Genomic DNA, 25,032 nt, shown 5'->3' on the forward strand with positions numbered 1-25,032 from the left:
TAATTCCTGCTGAGCTAAGTTTTGCAGGAAGGACATATCAGCACAAAGAATACCAGAAGATTCAAAAATAAATGTTTCTCCCTTAAACAAAGAAGCAAGGCACTTAGTACAGAATTCTGAAAGAATAAGTTACTGTTTTGATTCTAAGGTCATTTAGCCATCTGGTTCTAACTACCAAGCATGCGGGGCAATTAAAGTCTGTCTTTGTTCTTTTGTTTTTTTGAGACAGGGTTTCTCTTTGTAGCCCTGGTTGACCCAGATTGGCACTGTAGATCAGGTTGGCCTCAAACTGAGAGATCTGCTAGCTTCTTCCTCCTAAATTCTGGGATGGAAGGTGTGAAAGCCCTGCAGCTGGCTCAGGTACGGTCTTAAAATCATTTGGAAAGCTGGTACAGCTGCTGAAGTTTCCGATTAATTCAGGAATCCATTCTACTTGAGGAAGAAATGAGGAGAGGTGAGGTGCCTATCACCAGGAAACAGTCCCACGGTCCAGCACCCTGGATTCAGCTGACAGATCTCCTTTCTATCTGACTGTCTGCAAGCTTCTGCAAAATCAACCTCAGCTCAACATGGTTCACCTCTAATCCCAGCACTCGGGAGCCGGAGGCCAGCCTGTTCCACACAAGTCCCTAGACCCAAGAATAAAGGGGAAAAAAAAGTCTAAGAACTGTTCCCCTCTGTGCCTCCGGAAATTCATGGTTCAATGAGCCTGCAACAATTCTGGTGGAGTGCCACAACTCTGATATTTCTGGCTAATTCCTATTTTTTAAAGATTTATTTATTTATTATAAGTACACTGTAGACACACCAGAAGAGGGCATCAGATCTCATTTACAAATGGTTGTGAGCCACCATGTAGTTGCTGGGATTTGAACTCAGGACCTATGCAAGAGCAGTCAGTGCTCTTAACCACTGAGCCATCTCTCCAGCCCTAATTCCTATTCTTATTGAAACTGTTGTGAGAACAGGCAGGAATGCAAAGTAGGACCTGGTCATCCTCAGCTGACTAAACTATTTGCAGGTCCATCTTCTCCAGAGATGTGTGTGACCTCTCTCAGACGGCCGTCAGATGTACTTCTGTAACCCACACCCTGCTACACTGTCATGCAGCGGCACCAACACTTCAAGAGCCTTACAACTGTTTAGTCACTTACAGTGTGACTGCGATCAAGTTCTTCACTTGCAGTAGAGGTGGCACTTCTGAGTAGTTCATGGGCTAAGGAAGAAGGCAAAGGTTACAGCCAGTGCCCTAGCACATAGGACTCTAGATCAGTAATCCACTATTGCTGATTTTTAGGTCTTTACGTCTGCGCGTAAAATAGAGCTAAAACTGTAAATAATACATCACCAAAATGGGCCTAAGTTCTTGCCAGAAAACTTTGCTGATTCCTCTCCCTGGCGGCTGGCAGTTCATCTCTGAGAAGCTCGAAGAAGTAGCAGCCTTGAGAAAGGCCAGGTAAGGGCGGGGCCCCAGTGAAGGGGCGGAGCCTGTCGGGGAGTCACGTCGAGCGCAGGGGGCGGGGCTTTCGCGCGCCGGTCACGTGAGCCTCTGTTGACACTTCCGGGTGGGACGAGAGCGGGGCGGTGGACTCGGTGGACTTCTGGGGCTCAGGCATGGCATACCACGGCCTCACTGTGCCTTTGATCGTGATGAGCGTGTTCTGGGGCTTCGTGGGCCTCCTCGTGCCCTGGTTTATTCCCAAGGGTCCTAACCGGGGGTAAGTGCGCCAGGCCCGACGTGGTGGGAGCGGAGGACCCGGGTGGGAGGATCACGGATAGAAGGATTGTGCGTGGAGGACGACGGCGGGAGGATGGGGCGGAGTGGACCACAGAAGGGAGGTCCGCATGTGCTCCCGAGAGCCTGTCAGTGTCCCTGCCGGAGGGTGAGGTCACCTTTGGCAGCCCCTCCTGGAAGTGAATTTTAGGGAGTGCTTTTTGTCTTGATGGACCAAAAGCATGCACATTGACTGAAGAGAAGTCAGGGTGCCTCCCAAGCCACCTCTGCTGTCTTTCATGCACGGGAGGCTTTTCCCCTAAACTTCAAAGAAAAGGATCTGAGAACAGAAATCTCCCTCTCTGCCCCCATGCTGTCGCAGTTGCGGACTCTGACAAGCTTGCTGCAGAGCTTTGAGCTCAGCCTTTGTTTCTATTGGGCCCAACCCAGGAAGGGGTGAGCCTGATCTAAGTGAGGTTAAATCACCCAGAGCCGACGGTATTGTTTAGAAACCTCTGCGTCACACCTTCTAGGGTGCTCCTGTCCTTGCTTGTAGGGGAGTATTTACAGTGATTGGCCAAGATGGATTTTCATTCCCCCACCTAAGGTTTTGTTGAATACCGCTTTATCTGTTTGGAGATAAACTTCTCTATTGCAGTGTGTAACAGACCTCGTCAGAGGAGCCTGGAACACCCTCTTTCTAGTTCCTCTTTGAATTAAGTAAATTTTCCCCCTCAACTCAAGATCATGTGGAGGTGACACTTGCAGCTAAGCAGTAGTGTGTCAGAAATGTCTCTTGCTTTAATGAATTAGACACTAAGTGGTGGGTACACAGTGTTTAGTTCCACAACATTTTGTAGACAATGCATATCGAGTGGGACATTTTGATTAGAGGAAGTTTTACTGTTTTGTGATATTAGCTTCTATTACTGTCTGGACTACACTGACTTTTAAATTTTTTTTTCTATTAGCCTGAGAAGACACTCTAAAGTATTTATGTATTATTTATTTTATGTATATAAGTGTTTGGCTGTATGTATATAAGGGCATCACGTGTGTGCAATGCCCACAGAGGGCTTTGGATCCCTTGGAATCTGGAGTTACAGATGGTTAAGAACTGTCACGTGGGTGCTGGGACTTGAACCCAGGTCTTCTGAAAGGGAAACCAGAAGAACCATCTCTCCAAGTCCCAAGTAAACGGCTTTCTAAAGGGAAATGATGGGTGAATTTCTGTCATTTATAAGCATCAAGATCCACCTCTCCATAAGCGTTCTACAGGATCATTTTCAGTTTATAGCAGCTGATGTGGTATCTGGATTCTGGAGTTATCAAAGTAATTTGTTTTAATCGAATTCATTTAGACCCTTTTTTTTCCCCTCTTGGAGTTAAAGACAACAAAATGCCTCTGTTGTGTTTAAACCAACCCCATTGCATTCCACCACTGTGTCTCTCTGGCCTTCATCCCCAGAATGGCTCTTATGAGCATGCCTAGTTTGGACCACTCCTTTCTCATCTCATCCTTGGTATCGGGTGCCACTCCTCCTGTTATGCAGAGTAATGAAACCCCTGTTGCTCACCACTATTTGACCTGCAGTGAGATCGTATCTGGGGCCTATTTACAGGTTCCACTGCAGTCCTTGTGTTTCTTCTGCTCTTGGCAGGATTGAGCAGGTCTTGAAATGGTGCCTCCTAGGAGCTCTAGGCTTACATTTTAGGAAACACTGCTCCAAGGTGACTGAGCTCCTGTGACCTTGGAAGATTTAGTTTGCTTTTTCCATGTTCCTATGTTTTACTGAAACGGACATTTTGGGGTTAATTATTATCAGGTCCCTTCTACATCCTCCTCCCCAAAAGATTGTAAATCAAAAGATTCTTTTAATTATGCAAGGACTGACCTGCTTAATGAACTTTGATGAATTTTTTTTCCCTGTGTTGTGTGTGGTGGGGGTTGGAGGGGTGGGGGTTGCTGAGAAGTGAACCCAGAGCCTCCCACCTTCTAGACAAGCACTCTGCCTCTGAGCTGTATCCCCAGACACCACACTGAACTGAATACTTAATACAGGAAGGCATTGCTGCCTTGTGGGATTAGGAGGTTTTCATTAAGGAAATAAGGAAGTGTGCAAGAAGGGAGCGAAACAGAGGGCTTCTCTGTTGAGTCTGAGAGACCCTTGCTCAGTGTTTTTGAAAATGAAGGAGGGTATTGAGACCTAATGAGACAGCAAGAAGGTGGCTGGTTAGAACAGGCCCCTCCTGAACGCGTGGGCAGTGGGGGGCCAGCCCCTTGCAATCCTTAGGATTTTTTTTTTTCTGCAGTGGGACACAGCAGGACAAAATCCAGTCTGTGCCTGCTTTCCTGAGCTCACCTGTCCTTCACGATCTCCCTCTTCCTCTTTACGAGCCCACAGATTTGCCAGGAGCTGCAAGCCCTCCTTCCCAGATGTGGAGGATCGCACAGGGATTAGTGGGCCAGGGGTTATGTCAGCTCCAGTTTGGTTTTGTTCTTATTTTTTCAGTAGCATTTTGGAGCGTGTAGAAAGTCACATACTGAAGGCTAGCGGGTGGCCTCAGGGGGTAAGGTGCTTCTTGCCAAGTCTGACCACTTCACAAATGGTTCTCCCACTTCTCTCTCATACCATGGTATGTTAAGAGCATTTAGAACTCTTTCAGAGGACTGGAGTTCTGTACCAGCCACCCACAGTACTCCGTCTCTGGGGAATCCCAGCTCACTCTTCTGCCTCTGGGAGCATTTGCACGTTTGCGCATGTGTATACACACATGATTAAAATATAATCATTTTTGTTGTTTTTTGTTTGCTTCCAGACAGGGTTTCTCTGTGTAGCCTTGGATGTCTTGGCACTCTCTCTAGACCGGACTCAAAGGTTGCCTGCCCCTGCCTCCTCAGTGCTGGAATTAAAGTCCACCACCACTGCCCAGCTTAAAATAAATCATTTTAAAAAGGTCACATCCCAAGGCCATATGTTATAATAGATTCATATATGTTTGCTTTATGAATGCATGTGAATGTATATATAGTTGCATAAAGTTTTGCCTAAGACATTTGAAAATTAATTGTATAGCTCCTAGGGGGAAGTTTTTTTTTTTTTTTTTTTTTTTTAAGATTTATTTATTTTATGTATGTGAATACACTGTAGCTGTTTTCAGACACGGCAGAAGAGGGCATTAGATCCCATTACAGATGGTTGTGAGCCATCATGTGGTTGCTGGGAATTGAAGTCAGGACCTCTGGAAGAGCAGTCAGTGCTCTTAACCACTGAGCCATCTCTCCAGCCCCTGGAGCAGTTGTTTTAAGGGAAATGTTTTCTTGTGGCAGCTAACACGAGGTGTGTGATACAAAGGTTCCTCATCTGTTTTTGTTCTCTGAGATATCTTTTGGGGGAAGAGAGGAGACTCGGAAAATCCAAGCTAGGCTCTGGAGAAGATAAGCGGGAATTTGACACTGAGACTCATGCGTGTGTTGAGGGGTGGGGGGGGGGGTTGTAGTAAAGGCACCTGCTTTCAGGAATGAAGAGTTGAAAAGAGGAGTTGGAAGGCTGGCCATCTTTATGTGTAGCCTAGGCTAACCTCAACCTTGCCTTGGCCTTCCAAGTGCTAGGATTACTGTGTGCACTACCATAGCCCTGGGTGAAGGGCTAAAATTACAAGTGGCTACACAGGTTCTTAATTTATTGCCCAACTGTCACGTTTCTTGTCTCTAAACTGCATCTAGAGGTGCCGGAGAGATGCTCAGCAGTTAAGAGCTTTTGCTCTCTTGTAGATGACCAGAGTTTGGTTCTCAGTACTTACATTGGGCAGGTCGGAAGAACCACCTGTAACTCCAGCGTCAGGCCCTCTAAACTCTCTGGCCTTGATGGGCATCTGCACTCACGTGCACTCCCTCACTCAAATGACTAAGATGAAACACATCTCAAGTCTGACCTGCATTTGCTACCCACCCTGCTGTAAGCCTTGTCCACGTGTGCTGAACCCTTGACCTTTATGACCTCACACTCCTGATCGGTCTGCCTTTCCATCTGTCCCTCTGTCTCTATTTCCCCAGCCTGCTTCAGCCCAGTGGGGAGATGGAGGCAGAAATCAGGCCAGATTTTTCCAGTTTCCTTCTGTTCCCTCCTGATAATGTTTGGGGGAGATGGATGGATAGATGATACCTCCCACCTTACCTCCTGCTTCCCAGGCCAGCCTTGCTTGTCTGTTGGGCCACTCAGGCCTCCTTCCTCTGAACCCCCAGAACCCCTTCGCTCATGCCCGAGTTCGCTGTCTCATTGCTGGGGACACTCAAGTCTGCATTGAGACCCCATTTACTTACTTTTTATTAAATGTGTATGGGTATTTTGTTTGTGAACCACATGCATGCAGTGTCTAGAGATGCCAGAAGAGGGCGTCAGATCTCCTAGAACTGGCCTTGCAGACAATTAGCTACTATGTGGGTGCCAGGAATCAAACCTGCATCCACAGACAGCGCAGCCTTTGGTCTTAACCCCTGAGCCATCGCTCCAGCTACCAGGATAGACGTTTTAAGTCCATTTAATTCATTGCTACTTCTCTAGAACTCTATATACTCTGAGTACTCAGGTAGGTCTGTGGAGTTTAGGAATGTATCAATAGCTTAACCACAGGAAATGCAAGCACAGAACGTCTAAAGGCGTAGCAAAACTAAGCAGGCATTCGGACATCTGTCTTGTTTGCTCCTGGGGTGTGGCAGTCACCGCCATGGGAAATAGCCTCCCATGAAGAGAGTAATAGAAGGAAGTTTCTGAAAGATTAATCTGAATGACTGTGGAGAGAATAGAAGGACTGGAAGAAAGTTTGAATCTGCCTGGAATAAATTAAGCAAACCAAAGCAGTGAATTTTCTTGCTAGCAAATGAATGAAAAGAAGGAAATCCACTGGAGAGGGAGATGCTGCTCCGGACAGATCGACAGCGAGGGTGGGTATGTGGAGGAAGCTTGAGCAGGAGATGGGAACTAAGAGAATATTAGTTAGGGGAAATGACAGTGCTTATGAGGAGACCTGTGTCTAGACTGGAACCCAGGCTTCCCTTATGCTTGCTCTACCACTGAGACGTTCCTTAGCCTTGGGGACTAAGATTCAGAATCGGGGTGCTTGAAGAGGGAGTAATGAGTTCTATTGTTTGGTTTTTAATTGAGATTATTTATTTATTTATAAGTTTACTATAACTGTCTTCAGACACACCAGAAGAGGGCATCAGATCCTGGTACAGATGGTTGTGAGCCACCATGTGGTTGCTGGGATTTCAACTCAGGACCTCTGGAAGAACAGTCAGTGCTCTTAACCACTGAGCTATCGCTCCAGCCCCTTATTTGAGATTTTTAAAGATTGATTTTATCATTTTTAAACTGTGTGTGTGTGCTTACATGTGTGTATATGCACACGGTCGTGAGTACCCATAGAGGTCAGAGGTATCAGATCTCCTAGAGTTGGAGTTAAGGGCAACTGGTTGGAGACCCAACTTTAACATTTTATACATAAATAAAGGTGGGGAGAGGCCCAGCTAGTGAGCATAGTTTTAATAATGTTAATTCATTGCCAAGAATACTGTCAAAGTGAATTGTTGGTTCAGACTTCTCAGTTTCTGATCAGACTGTGGTATCAGCATACTGCCTTAAACACACGTGTTTGATTGTGTACTCACACCTGTCCTTAGTGCCCCTGGGGCACTCTGTGATGGGATGGATGTTTGGCTAAGCACAGGACCGCTGTCTGAGTTCACAGTATGCATTCTTGCAGTCTGGGAGAGCAGGAAGGCGTGTAAACCATTATACAAGGTCTGCATACTCACTGCCGTCTAATGTCAGCGTTTTCTTTCTTTTTTAGAGTTATTATCACCATGTTGGTGACCTGTTCGGTTTGCTGCTATCTCTTGTAAGTATCCTGTCTCTTGTACATATAGCTCTTAAAAGCAGTTATTCTTGGTATTTAAAACGTGTTAATTGACCCATTATGGGTCACTGGCGCTTAATATTTGTTTAATATGTGCATGTAGTAACCTCAGAGTGGATATGCTCAGAATATCCACTAACACGTGCCCAGTGTGTTAGGGTAAGAGCCGACGACGGGAGCACAAATGTGATTTAATTGCTCCAAATGTAACACAATTATCTGGAGCTTATAATTATAGTACGTCATAGCTCACTGTTGTGAAGGGTTTATTTAAGTCTACTCATTTTACTCACGATCTCACACGAATGTATCTTTTCTCTTTAATTAAAAACATCTGTCATTATTACACACATACAGGTCCTCTGCAGCTGGGGTCGCAGTTGGCTCTAAGCCACTGTGTGGGTTCCGGGTATCAGACCTAGGCCCTCGTAGAGCATCAAGTGCTGGGTTTTTGGATTGTTTTTTGAGAAAAGGTTTCTCTGTGTGTCAGCCCTGACTATCCTGGCCTGACTTTGTAAGCAGAGATAAGCTTGCCTCTGCCTCCTAAGTGCTGAGGTAAAAGGTATGAACTACTATTACTGGGCTAAATGGGAAATCGTTTTTGTTGTTGTTTGTTTGTTTTAACAGTGGTTACCTGCTGAGCCATCTCTGTCTCTAACCTGCTTTAAAAAAATTTTTTTTTGAGGTGTGGTACTGAAGACTGAACCCAGGGCCTTGTAAACCCTGAGCCCCCACCCCTAAATAAAGTCTTTCGGTTTTTGTTTTACATATATTAAACAAGTATAATTATTAAATAAGCATGTGATAATAAATATATACATTTTTATTTTTATGTTTTCCCTTGAGCACAGTCTCACTATGTAGTGCCTGCTGGCTTGAAACTCACAGAGATCTGTCTGTCTCTGTCCCCCAAGGTCTGGGACTGAAGGGTGGACACCTCCACCCAATTCCTTCTTAAGATTCTTATTTATCTGATGAACAGAAGTGGAACTAGATTGTGCTAAAGTAGAGTAAGGCTAGGTTTTTTTTTTTTGTTTTGTTTTAAATCATTATAAGCTGTATCAGAGAATGATAATTCGCCTCAGCCTGAGTAGATGAAAGCTGACTTTGTATATGTAGGGTATCTTCCCCTCTGCCCACACTGGGATACTGTTCTTCCATTGCCATGAAGGGAGAAATGGCAGAGAACATCCTCGAGCTATTTTAAAGACGTGTCTCACAGTTCTCCACACTCCACTCTCTCCTTTTCTGTAGATTACGGACCAAGTCAAATTTCGGGGTGGGGGGGCTGGGGGGAGAATGAATTTTAATCAACTCTTGGAGCAAATAATTACCACAGAGTCCTTGAAGGCTGTGAACTGTGGTCTCTTCTTAGACAACTGAGGCACAGGGCGCAGGCACCGCAGATCTGCCCTTTTAGGAATGTCCTTGTTCATTCTCTTCACTCTCTTCCTTGTCAAGATAGTGTGGAACTTACTATGTAACCGTACCTGCTGGTTCTGTGTCAACTTGACACAAGCTGGAGTTATCACAGAGACAGGAGCCTCAGTTGGGAAAATGCCTCCATGAGATCCAGCTGTAAGGCATTTTCTCAACTAGTGATCAAGGGGGGAGGACCCAGCCCACTGTGGGTGGAGCCATCCCTGGCCCAGCCCATTGTGGGTGGTGCCATCCCTGGGCTGGTAGACCTGGGTACTATAAGAAAGCAGGCTGAGCAAGCCAGGGGAAGCAAGCCAGTAAGTAACATCCCTCCATGGCCTCTGCATCAGCTCCTGCTTCCTGACCTGCTTGAGTTCCAGTCCTGACTTCCTTTGGTGATGAACAGCAATGTGGAAGTGTAAGCTGAGTAAACCCTTTCCTCCCCAACTTGCTTCTTGGTGATGATGTTTGTGCAGGAATAGAAATCCTGACTAAGACAGTAACCCAGGCTATCCTCACATTCACATCAGTCCTCCTGCCTCAGTCTTTCTGTTTAGTCAACTTGCACATACTCTAGAATATGCCGGATATAGAGTCTCAGTGAGGAATTATTTGACTTGGGTTGGCAGATGAACATGCCTGTGGGAAATGTCTTGGGTTAACTGAGGCAGGAAGACTCTCCCTGCACATGGACTGCAAGTTCATGTTTCAACAACAAACAGTGGATCCCAGTATCCCTGTCTGCCTTGGCATTTACCATGTAGACCAGGCTTAGACTCAACTCACAGAGACTCACCTGCCTCTTTCTTGCAAGCACTGGGATTACAAATCCATGCTCAGCCTGATCTTGACTTTCTAAACTTACTGTATTCTCTAGGATTTTACAACCTTCGAAAAGCACCAACTTACAGGCAAGCCCGTTTCACTGCCTCAGGTTCTCTCCTACCTCAGATTATTTTGAGGTAAACATACTTTATTCTATAACTACCACGTCAGTCATAACCACAGTATGTACCATGCGCCATAGTTAAACTCCTCTGTCTCACCAAGTATCCTGTGCATCTACCTTCCCTGATTGTCTTACTGATTTCATGGTTTTCGTGTATATGAGCCACAGAAGTTCGGCACCTTGTGGATACGTTCTTGAGGAGTACTGCATTGGCACTCCCATTGGCATCCTTGGGTAAAAGCCAGGGGCCCCGATCAATAAACATGTGTTCTGTCCAGGACACTTCTCCTTTGTTCCTGTGAATAAGCTTGTGGTTCAAAACTTATTCAGTAGTGCCAGTATTAAGAAACCCTGATCTCAAGGAAGGGATAGAGAAAGAAGGAGGGAGAGAGAGAGAGAGAGAGAGAGAGAGAGAGAGAGAGAGAGAGAGAGAGAATGAGAATGAATCTCTCTTTCCCGGGCCTCCGCTTGCCAGAGTTCCAGTCACTGAAGATTAGCTGCAGCCCCAAAATATTAGTGTTGGTCTTGGTTCCCGCAGGAGACCTGATATCTTTCACTGTGGTGTCTTCTGTCTTGCTGATTTTCTTTCTGTTCCTGGCTTCAGTGTATGGGAACTTCAGTGTGGCCGTAGGTGTGTGTGTCTGCATAGGAGACTGTGGGTAAGGTTGGTTATCTGTGATCCAGGACCCACATAGCTGAGGTGGGATTACTGTTTAGATGAAGCGTGGCTGAGAAGGGCCACATAGAACAGCCTCTGCATCAGGAGGCTGGGCTGTGGAAGCAGGAGGGTTGACTGGTGGAAAACCAGCTGCACGTCCCCTAGAGAAGTCCCTTTGCATAAGGCAGAGGGGAACTGAAGGTAGTTCAGGGGGAGCAAAGATGTCTCTGACCTCATTGCCCAAGTGTAGTCCAGCTTTCTGCTTGAGAGAGCTTGGAGAAGTGGGGGAGGAGCCAGCATCACCTGGAAGCAGTGGAAAATACCAGAAAAGAAATGTGACTGAGGCAGGTAATTGAAGCTACAGAGACCATGGGGGGTGGGGGGACTTGGGAGTGGTTGAAGGAAGGAGACTTGGAGCATCCTGGGCATCCTGGGGGTGGTTCTGTTTCTGCAGTGCTAGAGTTCGAGCTGGGGCTTACACATACCCTCCGGCCCCAAACTCCCACTCACTCCAGCTCCAAGGAAATAAGGTTTGGAGCATGAGCGGCGAACCTGGGAGGTTTGTATTTCTGGCAAAATTGGGGTAAGCAAAGATAGGAGACCCATGGAAGTTATTTCCTGTAGACCTGTTGGGTGTGCCTTGGGTCTGCAGACTTCCCACAGTACTAGGCAGTGTCAGGTTTGAGCATTTAGGCACTACTGCCCACCCCTCTAGGCTGCTGGCAGTGAGTCAGGGCTGGCTGTGCTTCCCACTGAAGACAGGCAGCCGCTGAGGCCCAGTCTTGGTTGTCTTTTCTTGTTTAGTGCTAGGGATTGAGGCCAGACCCTTGCCCACTGCACGACTCAGCCACACTCAGCATGTGGAGCATTTCCTTCTGATTTTTGAGAGAGGGTGTCCGTAGGTAGCCAAGGCTGGAGTGAATAACTGATCCTCCTGCCTTCTGAGGTCTAGCGTCACAGGCATGTTCTTCCACGCCATGCTTTAAAAGATTAGTTTTGGTTTGTTGAGACAAGTCTGATTACATAATTCCAGGTTAGCCTTGAACTAATAGCTTCAGCCTCCCAAGTGTTAGGATTGCAGGCACGTGGCTCTGCATACCCAGACGTCTCTATCTTATGAATGTCTTCTAAATATATAAAATTAATGTAATTATTAACAGTGCTAGGTTTAGGCTGTTTTACTGTTTTGATTATTTCATCAGATTTTTGTTCCTGTCTTGTTTTTGAAACAATATTAAGTGAATGTTAATGGCTTTTTAATTTCTTTAAGACCAACTGGACTTTTAATTTAAAAGATTTAGTGTGTGTGTGTGTGTGCGCGCGCGCGCATGTGTGCTCATGCATATGAGTCCATTGCCTATGGATGCCAGAAGAGGGCACTGGATACCCTGGGACTGGAGTGACAGGAGGTGAATTGTTAGTCACCCAGTAAAGGTGCTGGGAACTCAATTTGGGTCCTATGGAAGAGCAGCAAGTGCTTTTAACTGCTAAGCCATCTTGGTAATACACACACACACACACACACACACACACACACACATACACACATGCTATTTGCAAGCACATACCGCCACCACCCTTTCTTAACACATGTTTAATGTATTTCTTTGGGATGGAGCACGTGTGTGGAACTCAGATAGTCCTTAGGGGTCCATTCTTTCCTTCCACTCTGTGAGCTGTGAACATCAAACTCAAGTTGTCAGGCTCGGAAACAAGTCTCTCTAACCTCAGCCATCTTACCCATCCCTCTGTCTGACTAACTGATGATTCACAATAAAAGGCTTTGGGGGTTCCAACTTTCTTGAGTGGTATTTGAGTTTCTCAGACTCCCTGCTCCAGGCGGACCCTGGGCTTCGGTGTTCCTCAGCCTGGCGAGGTCTGCAGGTGAAAGCGCAGGCTCCTGTAGTTTGATATCTTTCTGCCCCTCAGCTGCCCCTGCAGCCACTTCATTCCCTCCCCGGAGAGCCACCATCATTTAATCTGCCACCTGAGAAAAGCTTCATTTCTCTCCTCGGCACATTTATGATGCTTGTGAATGGGGAAAGTGAGACCAGATGCCGGGCCCAGCATGTTGTCGTTACCTGTTGTATGGAGTCATATATTAGAATCTCTCCATTATAATATGTCAGATAACGGGGTTCTTGGGGCTGGGATTGTGCCCCATTTGTATTGTGAGACCCAAATTTCAGTCCCTAGTAAAAAGGGCTCCTTAGAAACTTTGGTTTGAAAGGCCCAGTTTAGAAAATAAGTTGTCTTGAAGTCCTGGGGGAAGAAAGGGAAGAGATTTCAAGTTTAAAATTGGCAAAATTCGGGCGTATTCCTATGGTAGCGAAGGGGCTACAGTGGTAAGGTTGGCAGCCAGTTAATAGAAAACATGTTTGTGTCTTCTCATCTGGAGCTTGGTGTTCTCTGCCAGGCCCTCGGGCTATGCCAGAATTGAGTTCTTTGTGGTAATAAGACTGGAGTCCCTGTTTCCTCACTGGCTGATGGTTAGCCACCGCCCTGCCCTACCGACCTTTCAACATTCCATTCGCCCTCTGTCTCGAAAGCCAACAGCAGCATCTCTTTTGTGTGTGATTCCTTTGACCCTTTTGTTCCTCACCTTTATTTATTTAGCTGGGGGTCTGAGGACAGCTGGAGAGGTTTCTGGTCCTGGAGGGAGGGGCTGTGTCAAACTCAGGCTGCCAAGCTTGGCAGCCACCATTGTCACCTCCAGAGCCATCTTTCTGGTCCTGTTCACCCTTCAGTAGTTACAGGGTTATGCCTAAGTGGTAGAGCATTTGTCTAGCGTGCAAGAAGCTATAGGTTCCATCCCCAGCACTAGGGGGAAACATTTTGAAGGAGGGAGAATAGCCAAGAAAAGAAAACCTTAGATGGGATACAGATGTTACTGGGAAAGGGAGGGTTCAGCCTATGAGGGAGCTTTGTTCATTATCAAGCCAGGCCTACGTTGGTTTAGAGCTGCCAGGCAATGGATGATCCAGACAGCAGTCAGGAGGGCAGGGTGCCCCAGGGCCAGTCTCTGGCGCCCATGCTTCCGGGGGCCGGGTTACTGCCAAAGACTTCCAGCTCAGAAGTAGGAGCTTCTCGGTGTTTTCACACCTACCCCACGTTCTCCATCCTGTGCCTTCAGTGTCTCCTCAGCTCTGTCCTCTGAGAGAGAGAATCCAGCTCATTTTAAGGGTCAGTATGGGAACTCTATAGTGTTTCCTTGCCACCCTCGGAGAGCAGGGAATTCATACACCAGGCAGCCTCTGACAAGTAGCTTTTCAGAAGTTACCCGATCACCTCATTTCTCTGCACAGGAACATACATGCCCTGTCTTTGAACCTACTGTCTGGCATGATGCCATCTACGAAAGCATCTGTCACATGCACTGTGTGTGTTAGAGGAAGCCTGGGAGATGTGGGGGATACCTTAGACCTGTCGGCTGTGGGGCCAGGGTGTGAGTAGCGGTAGAGGGTGCCAATGGCACAGTGCCACAGCCTCTGAGAAACTCCAACGTAATCTCTCGCACTTCCTTCTGTAGCCTGGGCACTTTTTAAGCTGTCTCACAGATAAAGAAAGGCAATGCTTGCCAGCCACTGTGAGAGCCCCTATTATCTCTTTAATTTCTGACAGCAAGTATTTTGGCTCCATTTTACAAATGGAAACAAATTGGGTCGTAAGGCCACTTGCTTAGAGCCATTCCTGCAGCTTAGAGTGAAAATCCAGTTTTGTCCAGTACAAATAAATCTACCTATTTTCTGGTTGCTTCATTGTAGTTTCCCTGCCTTTGTGTCATCATTCGATTGGACAGAGAGAGGGTTCGATGCTGCGTATATGTTTCTGCCGTCACCCACCGGCAGAGGTCACTCCTGTTGTGGCCTGGGCTAGGAGGACAGTGGAGCCATCCCTGACTGGATTTCCCTGTTCCTATAAGGAAGTTAAGGTTCTAGCTGTGCCTCCCCGGGTGCTAGGCCACACCCATGTTCCCTGTTCTGCAGATGGAACAAAAGCACTAAACAGGATTATTTGAGGGCTGTGTGCAGCTCCTGTGCAGAACTCGGGTCCTCTATGCTTGGAGAATTTCCTACCGAGTGAGGGGCATGAGTGGGGCTGGCTTGACTGTGGGGAGCACACTCCTTTGCCTTCCCTGGTGGATCAGGCCCTCAGCCAGCATCTTGGCATCCTCAGAGCCCAACATGACATTGGCCCCTGAGAGTGACTGTGGAATAGGCAGGACCATTTTAGACAGCTGAACTACATAGTGAATTCAGGAACAGCCTGGGCAATTTACTGCAACCGTGTCTCAACATGGAAAATAATAATAGCCAGGCGTGGTGGCACCCACCTTTATTCCCAGCACTGGGGGGCGGAACAGAAGCAAATGGATCTCTGTGAGTTGGAGGCCAGCTTGGTCTACAGAAGGAGTTTTAGGACAGCCAGGGCACAGAGACACCTTGTCTCAAAAACCCAAAAGAGAAAATAATATTAATAATAGAGATGAAAATGGGAATGAATCCCAGGGATAGAGTTGCTTGCTCAGCGTCTAGAGGCCCTACTTTCAATCCAGTAGCCCTCTATAAAGCGGAGCTTGTGTTAGCCCAGGGTCCACCCTAGTTCTGCAACTCCCCTGGCTGTCACTGTGCTACCGCGGTCACATAGGCGCCTCTTGGTTGATGGTTATTAAGCCTCTGGGCTGTGGAACCATGTGGAACAGTTTGGGCAAGCGGAAGGGTACAGTTCGTTCCTTCTGGTTACACAACAAGCCGGGTTTCGGCCAGAACACAGGCCCTTCCTCCACGGCTCCGACCAGGTCACAGCGGGCTTTTCTGCCTTCCAAAGCCTGTGTGTTTATCAGCTTTGAAGGGAAATTTTAAGGCTGTAGGTAGCCAGAAGGGCAGGCACTGAGTTCACTCAGCTAGTTGGAGAGGGAATTTCCTCTAAAATTTCAGTCGAAATGACCTGTATTATTTCTCCAGGCATTTCCCTAGCAGCTTGTGTTTTGTTTCATGGTATGTATTGGAGTTGGGGGTTGGGGGTGTAAGATTGATTTCTTTTCTCCCCCTTTGATTTGAAACATTGAAAGTGGTGTTGGAGGTTAGGGCTGTAGCTCAGTATTTGAATACTTGCTTACTGTGCACAGGGTCCTGAGCTCTGTCTGTCTCCAAACAGTTTGGAAAAGCAAAACCAAACGAGCGAGCCATTGCTCCAAGCCGAGTAGATGACAGATACCGTCTGTCTTTTTACTCAGGAGGCTCCCCTGAGTCTCGGACTTTCAAAGGAGCCTGGGTACCTGGGTACGATAATGAGATCTACCCCCCCCCCCCCCGGAAATTCAGGACAGAGAGGGTACGTCAAACTCTGGAAGCTTCCAAAGACTAACTTGAGCAAGCAAAGTGGCCTTCGTCTGTTCTTGCATCTAATTCTTATTCTTTACTGTGAGCAGGCACCAGAGGCTGGGTTCTTACTTCTGTGACCCAAAATGTCCATCCAGCTAAACTCGAGTCCTCATTTAAAGCACCTCAGAGGCCGGTCTTCAGCACCAGTTGGGCCTCATTTCTGGTCTTCTGCTGCCTGCTTCTGCCTGCCTAGTGGGACATCCACGTGTTGCTTAGCCTGCCTCTGCTTGAGGCTCCTTAACTGTGAGTGCAGCGTGGTGGCCCACGGAGGAGACTTGGCTGCACGCTGCCTCCTGCAGGTACCTGTAGTTCTGACGCCTCCTCTCACTTGTCACTCGCAGCCAGGCTCCTGGGAAGAATTTCAGGATGAGTCAGTTATGAAGAAAAGTTGGTGTTTAACCAAGAAACAGGTTCTACCAGACAGCTTCTGGGGAATGACAGTGTCTGATGGACAAACCTGTGGTCCCACCCCCGGGGCGCTATGGGTCATCTTTGGCTACTTAAAGGAATTTAAGGCCAGCCTGGGCTACATGAGACAGTATCTCATGGTTGTATCTTAACTACAGTGCTACATTTGATATTGGTAGCTCCTGGGGTGAATCTTTAAAGGATTTTTGTAGTCAATGAGACCTTAGATGGGTTCTTAAGCTGTAGGTCACAAGGGTCAAAGTGGCTCTTAGGCACAGGGAAGTTAAGACATTTTTGACTATAAACAAACCTCATAATCTTGTTGGTGAGAACCACAGGAAGCCACAGATTACAGCAAAGAAGGGGAAAAGATTAAAGGCAAAGGTCAAATATGCTTTGGCCTTCGGCATAGTTCATTCCTAGTTTAATGTTCTTATTTGAAATATCTCTGTAAGAAAGGGATGCTGTGTCTATGTGGGTAGTCTTCACAGCAAACTTGGTCAATATGCTCCTAGTGAGAGATTTTCTCCCAGCCTTTCCCTTTCCACAGTGCTTTAATTTCCCTTTTCTGTCCTGCTCCAAGGATTTTCAGAAAAGCTCCTAGATGACTACTGTGATGTTGACACCCCGCTACACCCCTAAAGGCTGGGAGGTCTGTGTCTGGATGTAGCAGAGACATACACTCCCCACATCCCCGAAAGGTTGGAAGGTGTGCGTCCGTGTCTCTGTGTGTATCAGAGACACACAGAGTACAGAGACAGAAGAGGGTATTATATCTGGATCTGAAGTTACAGGCAATGGTAAGCTGCCCAAGGTGGGTGCTGGGAAGCAAGCTTGAGTCCTCTGGAAGAGCAGCATTGCCCTTAATCACTGATCCGTCTGCCCAGCCCCGAAATGATGTTTTAATTGCTTACTACACACTCTTAGTGAGGAAGGACAGTGGGGACAGCATGGGCTCTAATTTATCTTTTTAATTTGATGTTTCTAAGTGTTGCCAGTTAGCTCAGTCTCTTATGAAACACAGAGCTGTTCCTGCAGGCAGCTTGCCTCTCCTGCTGGGAAATAGGGAAACCCTGGGTTGGGTGGAATTTTCCATGACTCTCTGGCCACAGAGCTTTTCTGCAGTGTCTGCCTGTGTGTGTGTGTGCGCGCGTGCGTGCGTGCGTGCGTAGTTTGTCTGTCTGTCTGTATGAAGCCTTACTGATACAGGCTTGGTGTTGTGTTTATGTTGAATACCCTAGTTCTAAGGGTGATCAGAGACTCTCATCTGAATTAACTCTTTGTTTGTAAAGCGAGTCAGCTTAAAGTATCTGTTTTGGCCTGGTTTCCTTCTGTATCACATTTCTCATCACAAAACAACCTTTTGTGGGCTGGGGAACTGCACACACCTTGTATCTGTGGGCACCAGCTCCTAACGCTGTGCTGGCTGAGTCTCCAGCAGTCTCGTCATTGGTGATTAGAATCGCCCTTTTGGTCTTATGATTGGAAGGATTCCAAAAATGGCAGCCAAAGGAAGAGACCCAGCCTGACAATGACCTAGTTGGGTTTGGCTGGTCCCCTTCTTGGACAGGAGTTTAAGAAGAGACCACCGTGGCTATTTGTCTCCTTTTCCTCAGAAAGCAACTCCCTAGACTACATTCAAGAGATGGATAACATGGGGTTATGCCACAGAAACTCATTCTTCTAGGGCCTGAGCACTCTGTACCCCACACTTATCTACCCTCCTCCCCTCCATGGCCAGTCTGGACAAGAACATAGGCAGTGTGGATTCGGCATCAGTCCGGTCTCTTCAGATGTTTTGTTCTTGCTTAGCCACCCTTTCAGCCCCATTTCCATCCCTGTCCCCTGCTTTTCCTCTCTCTAGAGCAGTTACTGTCTGATATTATAAAAGATCTCCAAGGAGACCAACGTGTCATCTTCCCTGTGCTGCTGGGGCCTGGGACCTAGTAATTGCTCATTAAATATTTGTTCAGTGAGTAGGACAGAATGGTTAACTAGCCGGACACCTGCAGGCTGCTTTTCTTGTTATTCCTTGCTTTTGTCCTTAGCCTGGTTCTCAGATGTCACTGGGCCTGTGAATTACCTTATCAGATATAAAATGGCTTATACAGAACTTTGTGAGCAGCAGAAGAAAAGCCTGTGCAGCTTTAGTTCCTGAGAAAATGCGAGGTGCTTGTGTTTCCTCTGTAATTCGTGAATAATACAGAGGCACAGCTTGTGATGCAGAAGTAAATTCCCGTTTGGCTCCGTGTGATAGGTCCCTCAAAATGCTTTCACATGTTTTATTGTGATGGTGACTAGGAACCTCGTGGGCTGAGATCAGATTTTAGCTGTACCCCTAAAATACTACCTTAATGTCTGCACTCGGGAGAAGATAAATCTGTTTTGCCTGGAAATTGTAATAGTGACAAACTGTGAGGAAGTTGTAATAGTGACAAACTGTGAGGTGCTGAACGGACTCGGTGGGAAAGATGTCTTGAATTTGGGAAAGCCCAGATATGCGGCACAGTACTGAAGTCATGGAGAAAAGGCAGAGATTCGGCCGTGGTGGAGCCTCCCTGCCTTGTGGATCGTCTCAAATGAAGGCGCACAGCAACCTGGGAAATGTTCTCGGTCCCGGGAGAACAGTGAGCAGTGAAGGTGTGGTCAGAATGGACCACGCTGAAGTTGAATTAATGTGGTTTTTCCCATCATATATGAAAATGGTTATATTCTAGCCAATTTCACAACTCTCTGCTTTTGTTCCTCCCCATGAATTTTAGTTGGCTGATTGCAATTCTGGCGCAGCTCAATCCTCTGTTTGGACCACAGCTGAAAAATGAAACCATCTGGTATCTGAAGTACCACTGGCCTTGAGGGTGAAGACATACTGCACAGTGCCCAGGCACTGAGGTGACTATGCCCTTGCCCTGGTGAATGTTGTCAGCTAGAGTGCTTGCTATGGCTTCTTCCTCAGAACTTCACCGCTTAAAGACAGCTGGAGAGCAGACTGTAGTCTAAGGAACAAGGGCACAATTAGAGCAAACCATTCTCTTTGCGTGTACCTTAGGGATTTAGCCATAAGTTTCTCTCAGGTTCTAAGGTGACCCTGCCCCTTTATCGTGTAGTTTAGGGCTGGAAAGATGGTACACTTGCTGCCAAGCCCGAAGACCTGAGGTTGATCCCTGGGACGACCCACCTGCTGCAACTACCACTGGTCCTCTGATGTGCCTGTGCTTGTGGTTCATGACAGTGAGCTCACAGGCAGACTTCCGGCCGATTAGAAAGCAAGTATTCTTAGTCTAATGGCACCCAGCAACAGGAAGAAGTGGCTAGACTATTGAAAATTTAATGTCTTAATGCTTTGGGAGAGGGAGACTAGCCACTGTTGAAGGTTGGGAATTGTGTATGCCTACAATTCCAGCGCTGATTTCAGAGGCAGGAGGATGATGTGTTCAAAGCCAGCCTGGGCTATATAGCAAGCTCCAGACCAACTTAAACTATAGTGTAAGACCTTGTCTCGAGCAGCCCAGAGTAAGGAGTAAGCTGACTCAGCACTGCTGCTTTGGTTTGATGCCGAGTCCAAGTGGTAAACAGTGGCAGCGTGCAAAAGTTTGTCTATTGGCTGAGTGGAAGGTCACTTGTCATCTGATTCCTTCTTCTCTGTTACTTTATTAAATGGAAGTTGGTGTCGGGTGTTCAGAACAGAGTAGAGCCATATTCTCAGTCTGCTTTTTAAAACAGTTAAGTTATTTACATATTTACTTTACTTTACATGTATGAATGTTTGCCTGCATGTGTGTCTATGTATCACATCAGTGGGGTGCCTGAGGAGGCCAGATGTGGGCATCAGGTCCCCCTGGAACTGGTGTGAGCTGCTTGTGGGTGCTGGGAGCTGGACTCAGTGTTCTTAATAACTAAGCCATATCTCCAGCCTCTGGGCACCTAGAAGCTTTGGAGAGTTCTGGGCTGTGGTGGACTCAGCTTTTGTTCCTTTAACCTAAGGTAAACAGCTTCAATAGTACACCAGGGACCGCCTTTTCTTCTTCCTTCTCGCTTTGCTCCTGACCTGATGATTCTAGGCTTGCTTTTTCCACATTCTTAACTGGTAGTGCACTTAGCTCTTCTTCCTCTTACTGCCCTACTGAGTTCACTGCGCTTAAAAGACAGGTCAGCACGTACACATCTCTAGATGTGGCCCTGGCTTCACCTCAGCTCCCACCAGCTCTGAGCGCTTCAAATGTCTCAGGGCTCAGCCTGCAAATCCTGTGCTTGCTTCTTGACCATGGTTTCTAAGTGAGTTCTTTCATCTCTAGATGCATATGACTTTTTAATGGTTACATTGTGTTGTTATGTTCCCTTGAATGGTCAAATGCCTTTGCTTTTGACTGGCTTAGTCCTGTAGTTGAGTAAGACTACCTTCTTACAATAATGAAGAGACTGAAATTTTATTTAAAATAAAGATTTAGAAGAGTCTGACAGAGACACATTCATTCACATACCATTTTTTTGAATGGGTTCCTTCATTCTAGCCTTTTTTGTTTGGTTGGTTTTGGTTGTTAGCAAGACCAGGTTTCTCTGTGTAGCCTGGCTGTCCCCAAACTCTGTAGACCAGCCTGGCCTTGAACTCATGGAGATCCATTTGAGTGCTAGGATTAAAGGTGTATATCACCACTGTCCAGCCGGCTAACTTACCTTCTCAGTCCCTTCCCCCATCACTACTCTCAGGTTTTCTCTTGGCTACCTTAGTGATCCCTTTGCTTTACAACACAATGCTGTGAGTTCTGGATTGATTGTCCTAGCTCATCTGACCACAGGACCACACCTTGGAATGACACACCTAACTCTAGTTCCTCTGTCACCCAGGAAGCTGAATAAAAAGTACTTCCTAGCTGTGTGTGTTCATTAAAAAGTGAAAGTCCTTCTCCTGCTTTGTGATTCTTTATTTCTTAAAAAAGACAGTCAAAGGAAAGGCTGGAGAGATGGTCCAGGAGTTAAGAGTGCATGTTCTTCATACAGAGGGCCCAAGCTCAAATTCTAGCACACATACTGGACTGTGTACAACCTCCTGCAACTCCACTTCCAGGAGATCCAGTGCCCTCTTCTGGACTTTGAGGGTACTGCACACACATGAGCACATACCCCCTCCCCCACATACACAGTTACACATATATACACAAAGTAAAAATAAAACACATCTTTAAAAAGTCCATAGGGTAAGGAAGTATGTCAGTGTGCCATTCATAGAAGACTCCCACAGAAACATCTGCATTCTCGAGCTAACTTTATCATCTGCCTAGAACAGTGTCTTCTGAGCAGCTGTTCTGCCAGCACAGGCCAGGGACAGAAAGTGACCACTGGAACAGTCTGCTCTGACAGTGGCCACCTTAGCCTGGTGTTCCTCTCCTAGTGCACTGTAAAAAGCATCCGTGAATTATTCCGCTTTCCTCTGTGTTTTCTGGTGCTGGGGATTGAAGTGTGGGTCCAGGGCACGCTGAGCATGCCGTCTGTCACGTTCTCTGTGAGGGAGCCACAGCCCCAGACTTCCTCTCATTCAGTCTTGGGTTGGATGCATATTGTTTGCAGCATCCTGCACTGGGACTTAATGGGACTCCCGAAGGTGGCTGTGAGTGTCCAGGTGGCACTGCCAGGGACCAAGCTCGGCTTCTGGAAGGGCAGCGAACACTTTTTCCTTTTGGTCGGGAGCCTGGCTTTCATGGCAGCCCAGCAGCAAGCCCTCTCAACTGCTGCCCCACTGGACACCTCAAGGACGTCCTGCTCCCACTGAGCAGTCCCGAATGTGAAGATATGGACATTAAACATTTGCCATCTTTAAATAGGTGACATTGTCATTGTCACCTGTACTTGGGGTAGTCAGAACAGGGAACGGCCTGAAAGTCAGCCTGGAGTCCTGCAGAAAACAACACGGAGAGAGCTTGCTAGTCAGGAGGCCAGCAAAGGTAGAGTGGAGGGTGCCCACACTGGCATCCAGCTGTCTGCCCTGAGAGGGAAGTGAAAGCACAGGAACCCACTGAGTGCCAGCTCCGTGTCAGTTCCGTGTCTCCCGCTTCCGGCAAGCCGCTGCTGTCTGTGTAGTTATATGAGGGTAGCGTTGGTAATTGGACCTGCTCTAGAACCTCCCCAAACCTGTGTGATGAGGAAGCTGGTTCTTCCTCTGAGTTTTTAAAGTATTGATCTGGTTAACGTTGTGTTATGGTGAGGATCATGAGACAGAGTCTCACTATGGTGCCCATACTGGCCTCACATTCAGCCTCTGCCACCTGGATGCTAGGACTGTGTGTACCATGCCCAGCATTGATTAAATTTTTTAAATACTAACTATATCCCTAATCCTTCTTTCTACTTTTTATTGTTGAGACAATGTCTCACTATGTAGCTCTGGCTCAACTGGAACTAGTTCGAGACTGGCCTAAAACTCAGAGAGATGCGCTGCCTCTGTGTTCCAAGGGTTGGGTTGTGTGCTACCAGCACGAGAGGACCTCACCAAGTTGCTGAGGCTAGCTTTCTGATTCCGTGCTCTGCCTCCTGGGTAGCTTGGGTCGCAGGCTTGGCTGCTTTCCTACTTTCTCCTCTAGCTCTCCTCTAGCTCCCCGATCTCCACTTCTAAATTTTATGCATACAGTGTTTTGCTGCATGTTTGCTGTGGCCCTTGTAGGCTACTTTGAGTTCTTGTCCTTGTCCCTACACCTCCCTTTCTTAAATCTTGTAAGCATGGATGTTTTCAACAGTATGCTTGTCTGGTCACTGTATGCATGTAGTGCCCTCGACAGCCTGAGAGGGCATCGGGTCCCCTAGGACTGGAGTTACAGGTGGTTGTAAGCCTCTGCATCTGTGCTAGGAATTGAACTCAAGTCCTCTGGAAGGGCAGTCAGTGCTGTTAACTGCTGAGCCATCTCTCCAGCTCCTTTGCTCTTCCTGTTCTTTTGAAGGAGGATGAAGGACCTAGGTGTTAGAGGACCTTTAGTTACTAGAACTGTTTTCTTTTGCAGGTCACGGACAGAAGCCTTCTAGATGCAGAATCAGCTGCACACCGGACCTCCCCCTCGATAGCCTACTTCAGGCATCACCTGCCTTACACTTGAAGACCTTCCTCTGCATACAGTATTTTTTTCCTCCACTTTTTTTACACTCTGAATCATGTGCCTGCGTAGCTGACTCCGAGATGTGCCTGCACTCCGCGGAGAGAAAAGGTGCTGTTCCGGGAAATCTGTTACTCTTGTCTTGAAGCCCGCGACTTTGCATACGGCTCTTACCTGCTCACAACATGAGAGTCATCGATGTGTTTAAGAATTGCTGCAAGAAAAGTAAGACTCAGTGGGACAGCCAGGAGTGCCTGCTCAAAAGAAGCTCTCCCAGCACGTGTACACCAAACTCTATTTTCAGGATGAATTTCTTACCTCTGCATCTTTTGGAATAAATTATTTTTCTTCTTTCTATGGAAATCTGGCTCCAGTGTTTACAAAGCTCAATTTTCTAAGCTCCTCTGTCTCTAGATAATGCCTTTTCAAAATGAGGTTGTTGTCTAACCTTAGGTTGGATGTATAATCCATCTGGACCCTGTAGTTTGAGACCTGAAGAGACTGGTAAGTACTTTTCTTGATCATTCCTTTAGTAACTGTTTGAGTGCCTTTGGAGGGAGCAAAGGTGTTGGAAACAGGGTCCCTGCACGCTCAGGAGCTCACAGATTGTTTGGGGAGACATTGTTCCTATAGAGCTGTCGGATGACGTCATGCTTGACCTTTGGTGAGAGGCAGGTACATACCGCTTAGTCCCTGCTCCTTGGGTTGAGATAAGAGGGCCACTTGAGCTCAGGACTTGGCAGCCAGCCCAGGCAACACAACAAGACCAGTTGAGGGCAATGTCCAGCTGCAGGGACAAGACAGTAAATATGGCTTGGGTAGGACTGTCACCTTCACAGAAATAGGACAAGAGAGACCTAGGCTGATGAAAGGCTTGGGTTGGGTGATGTTTTAATAGCACACGTCTTGATTTGCTAAGTTAAAGCTGTGTTGTTTTTGTTTTGTGGTGCTGGATTGAACCAGGGTCTTGCACATACTCTGAGTTTTAAGAAACTCAAAATTAAAATAGATTGAATTTTCGTCAGCTCACAGTTCTGACAGCTAGCCAAGAGCTATTTCCTGTTTTGCAGTTTGTGCTTTTCTGGTTGTCCTGGACTTTCTGGATTGGTGGTTTCTGTTCATAGGACCAAAGAGAGTTTCAAGTTGAAGTGTCTGTCCTGCTTTCTCACACTGGCACAACGTCTGAGTTCAGGTTGACGTCCAATTTCATGATTCTCCTGCCTCACCTTCCAGCCGCCTTCTGCTTTCATTTCTGTATTCAGCTTTGACTCCACCTGCTCTCTGCCCTCTGTGCATACCAGGGTTTGAAACCAGGGCCTCACACTTGTGTGAGGTGAGTGTAAGGTGTGAGGTGACCCACATGGGTGAGTGCGCTGGCCCTGAGATATAGTCCCAGCCTTTTACTGTCACTCAAACTCAAAAGTTTGTCTAAAAGTTTAGCTGGGGATTGTAGCTCAGGTAGATGACCTAGTGTGTGCAAAGCCCTGGGTTTCTCTTAGCCT

General features: G+C 47.0%; 1 protein-coding gene across 1 annotated transcript; it reads left to right on the top strand.

Moving 5' to 3' along the window:
• The first annotated feature begins 1,552 nt into the window (after positions 1 to 1,552).
• Positions 1,553 to 23,893, top strand: ATP6V0E1 (ATPase H+ transporting V0 subunit e1). The gene is made up of 4 exons (XM_080908086.1): positions 1,553 to 1,718; positions 7,568 to 7,615; positions 19,214 to 19,343; positions 23,441 to 23,893. Exons 1-3 carry the CDS (start codon positions 1,615 to 1,617, stop codon positions 19,305 to 19,307), a joined length of 246 nt encoding a protein of 81 aa, XP_080764212.1. The 5' UTR covers positions 1,553 to 1,614; the 3' UTR covers positions 19,308 to 19,343; positions 23,441 to 23,893.
• The last annotated feature ends 1,139 nt before the right edge of the window (positions 23,894 to 25,032 follow it).

This window comes from Micromys minutus, assembly GCF_963924665.1.
Source record: "Micromys minutus genome assembly, chromosome: 31".
Taxonomy (NCBI): Eukaryota; Metazoa; Chordata; class Mammalia; order Rodentia; family Muridae; genus Micromys; species Micromys minutus.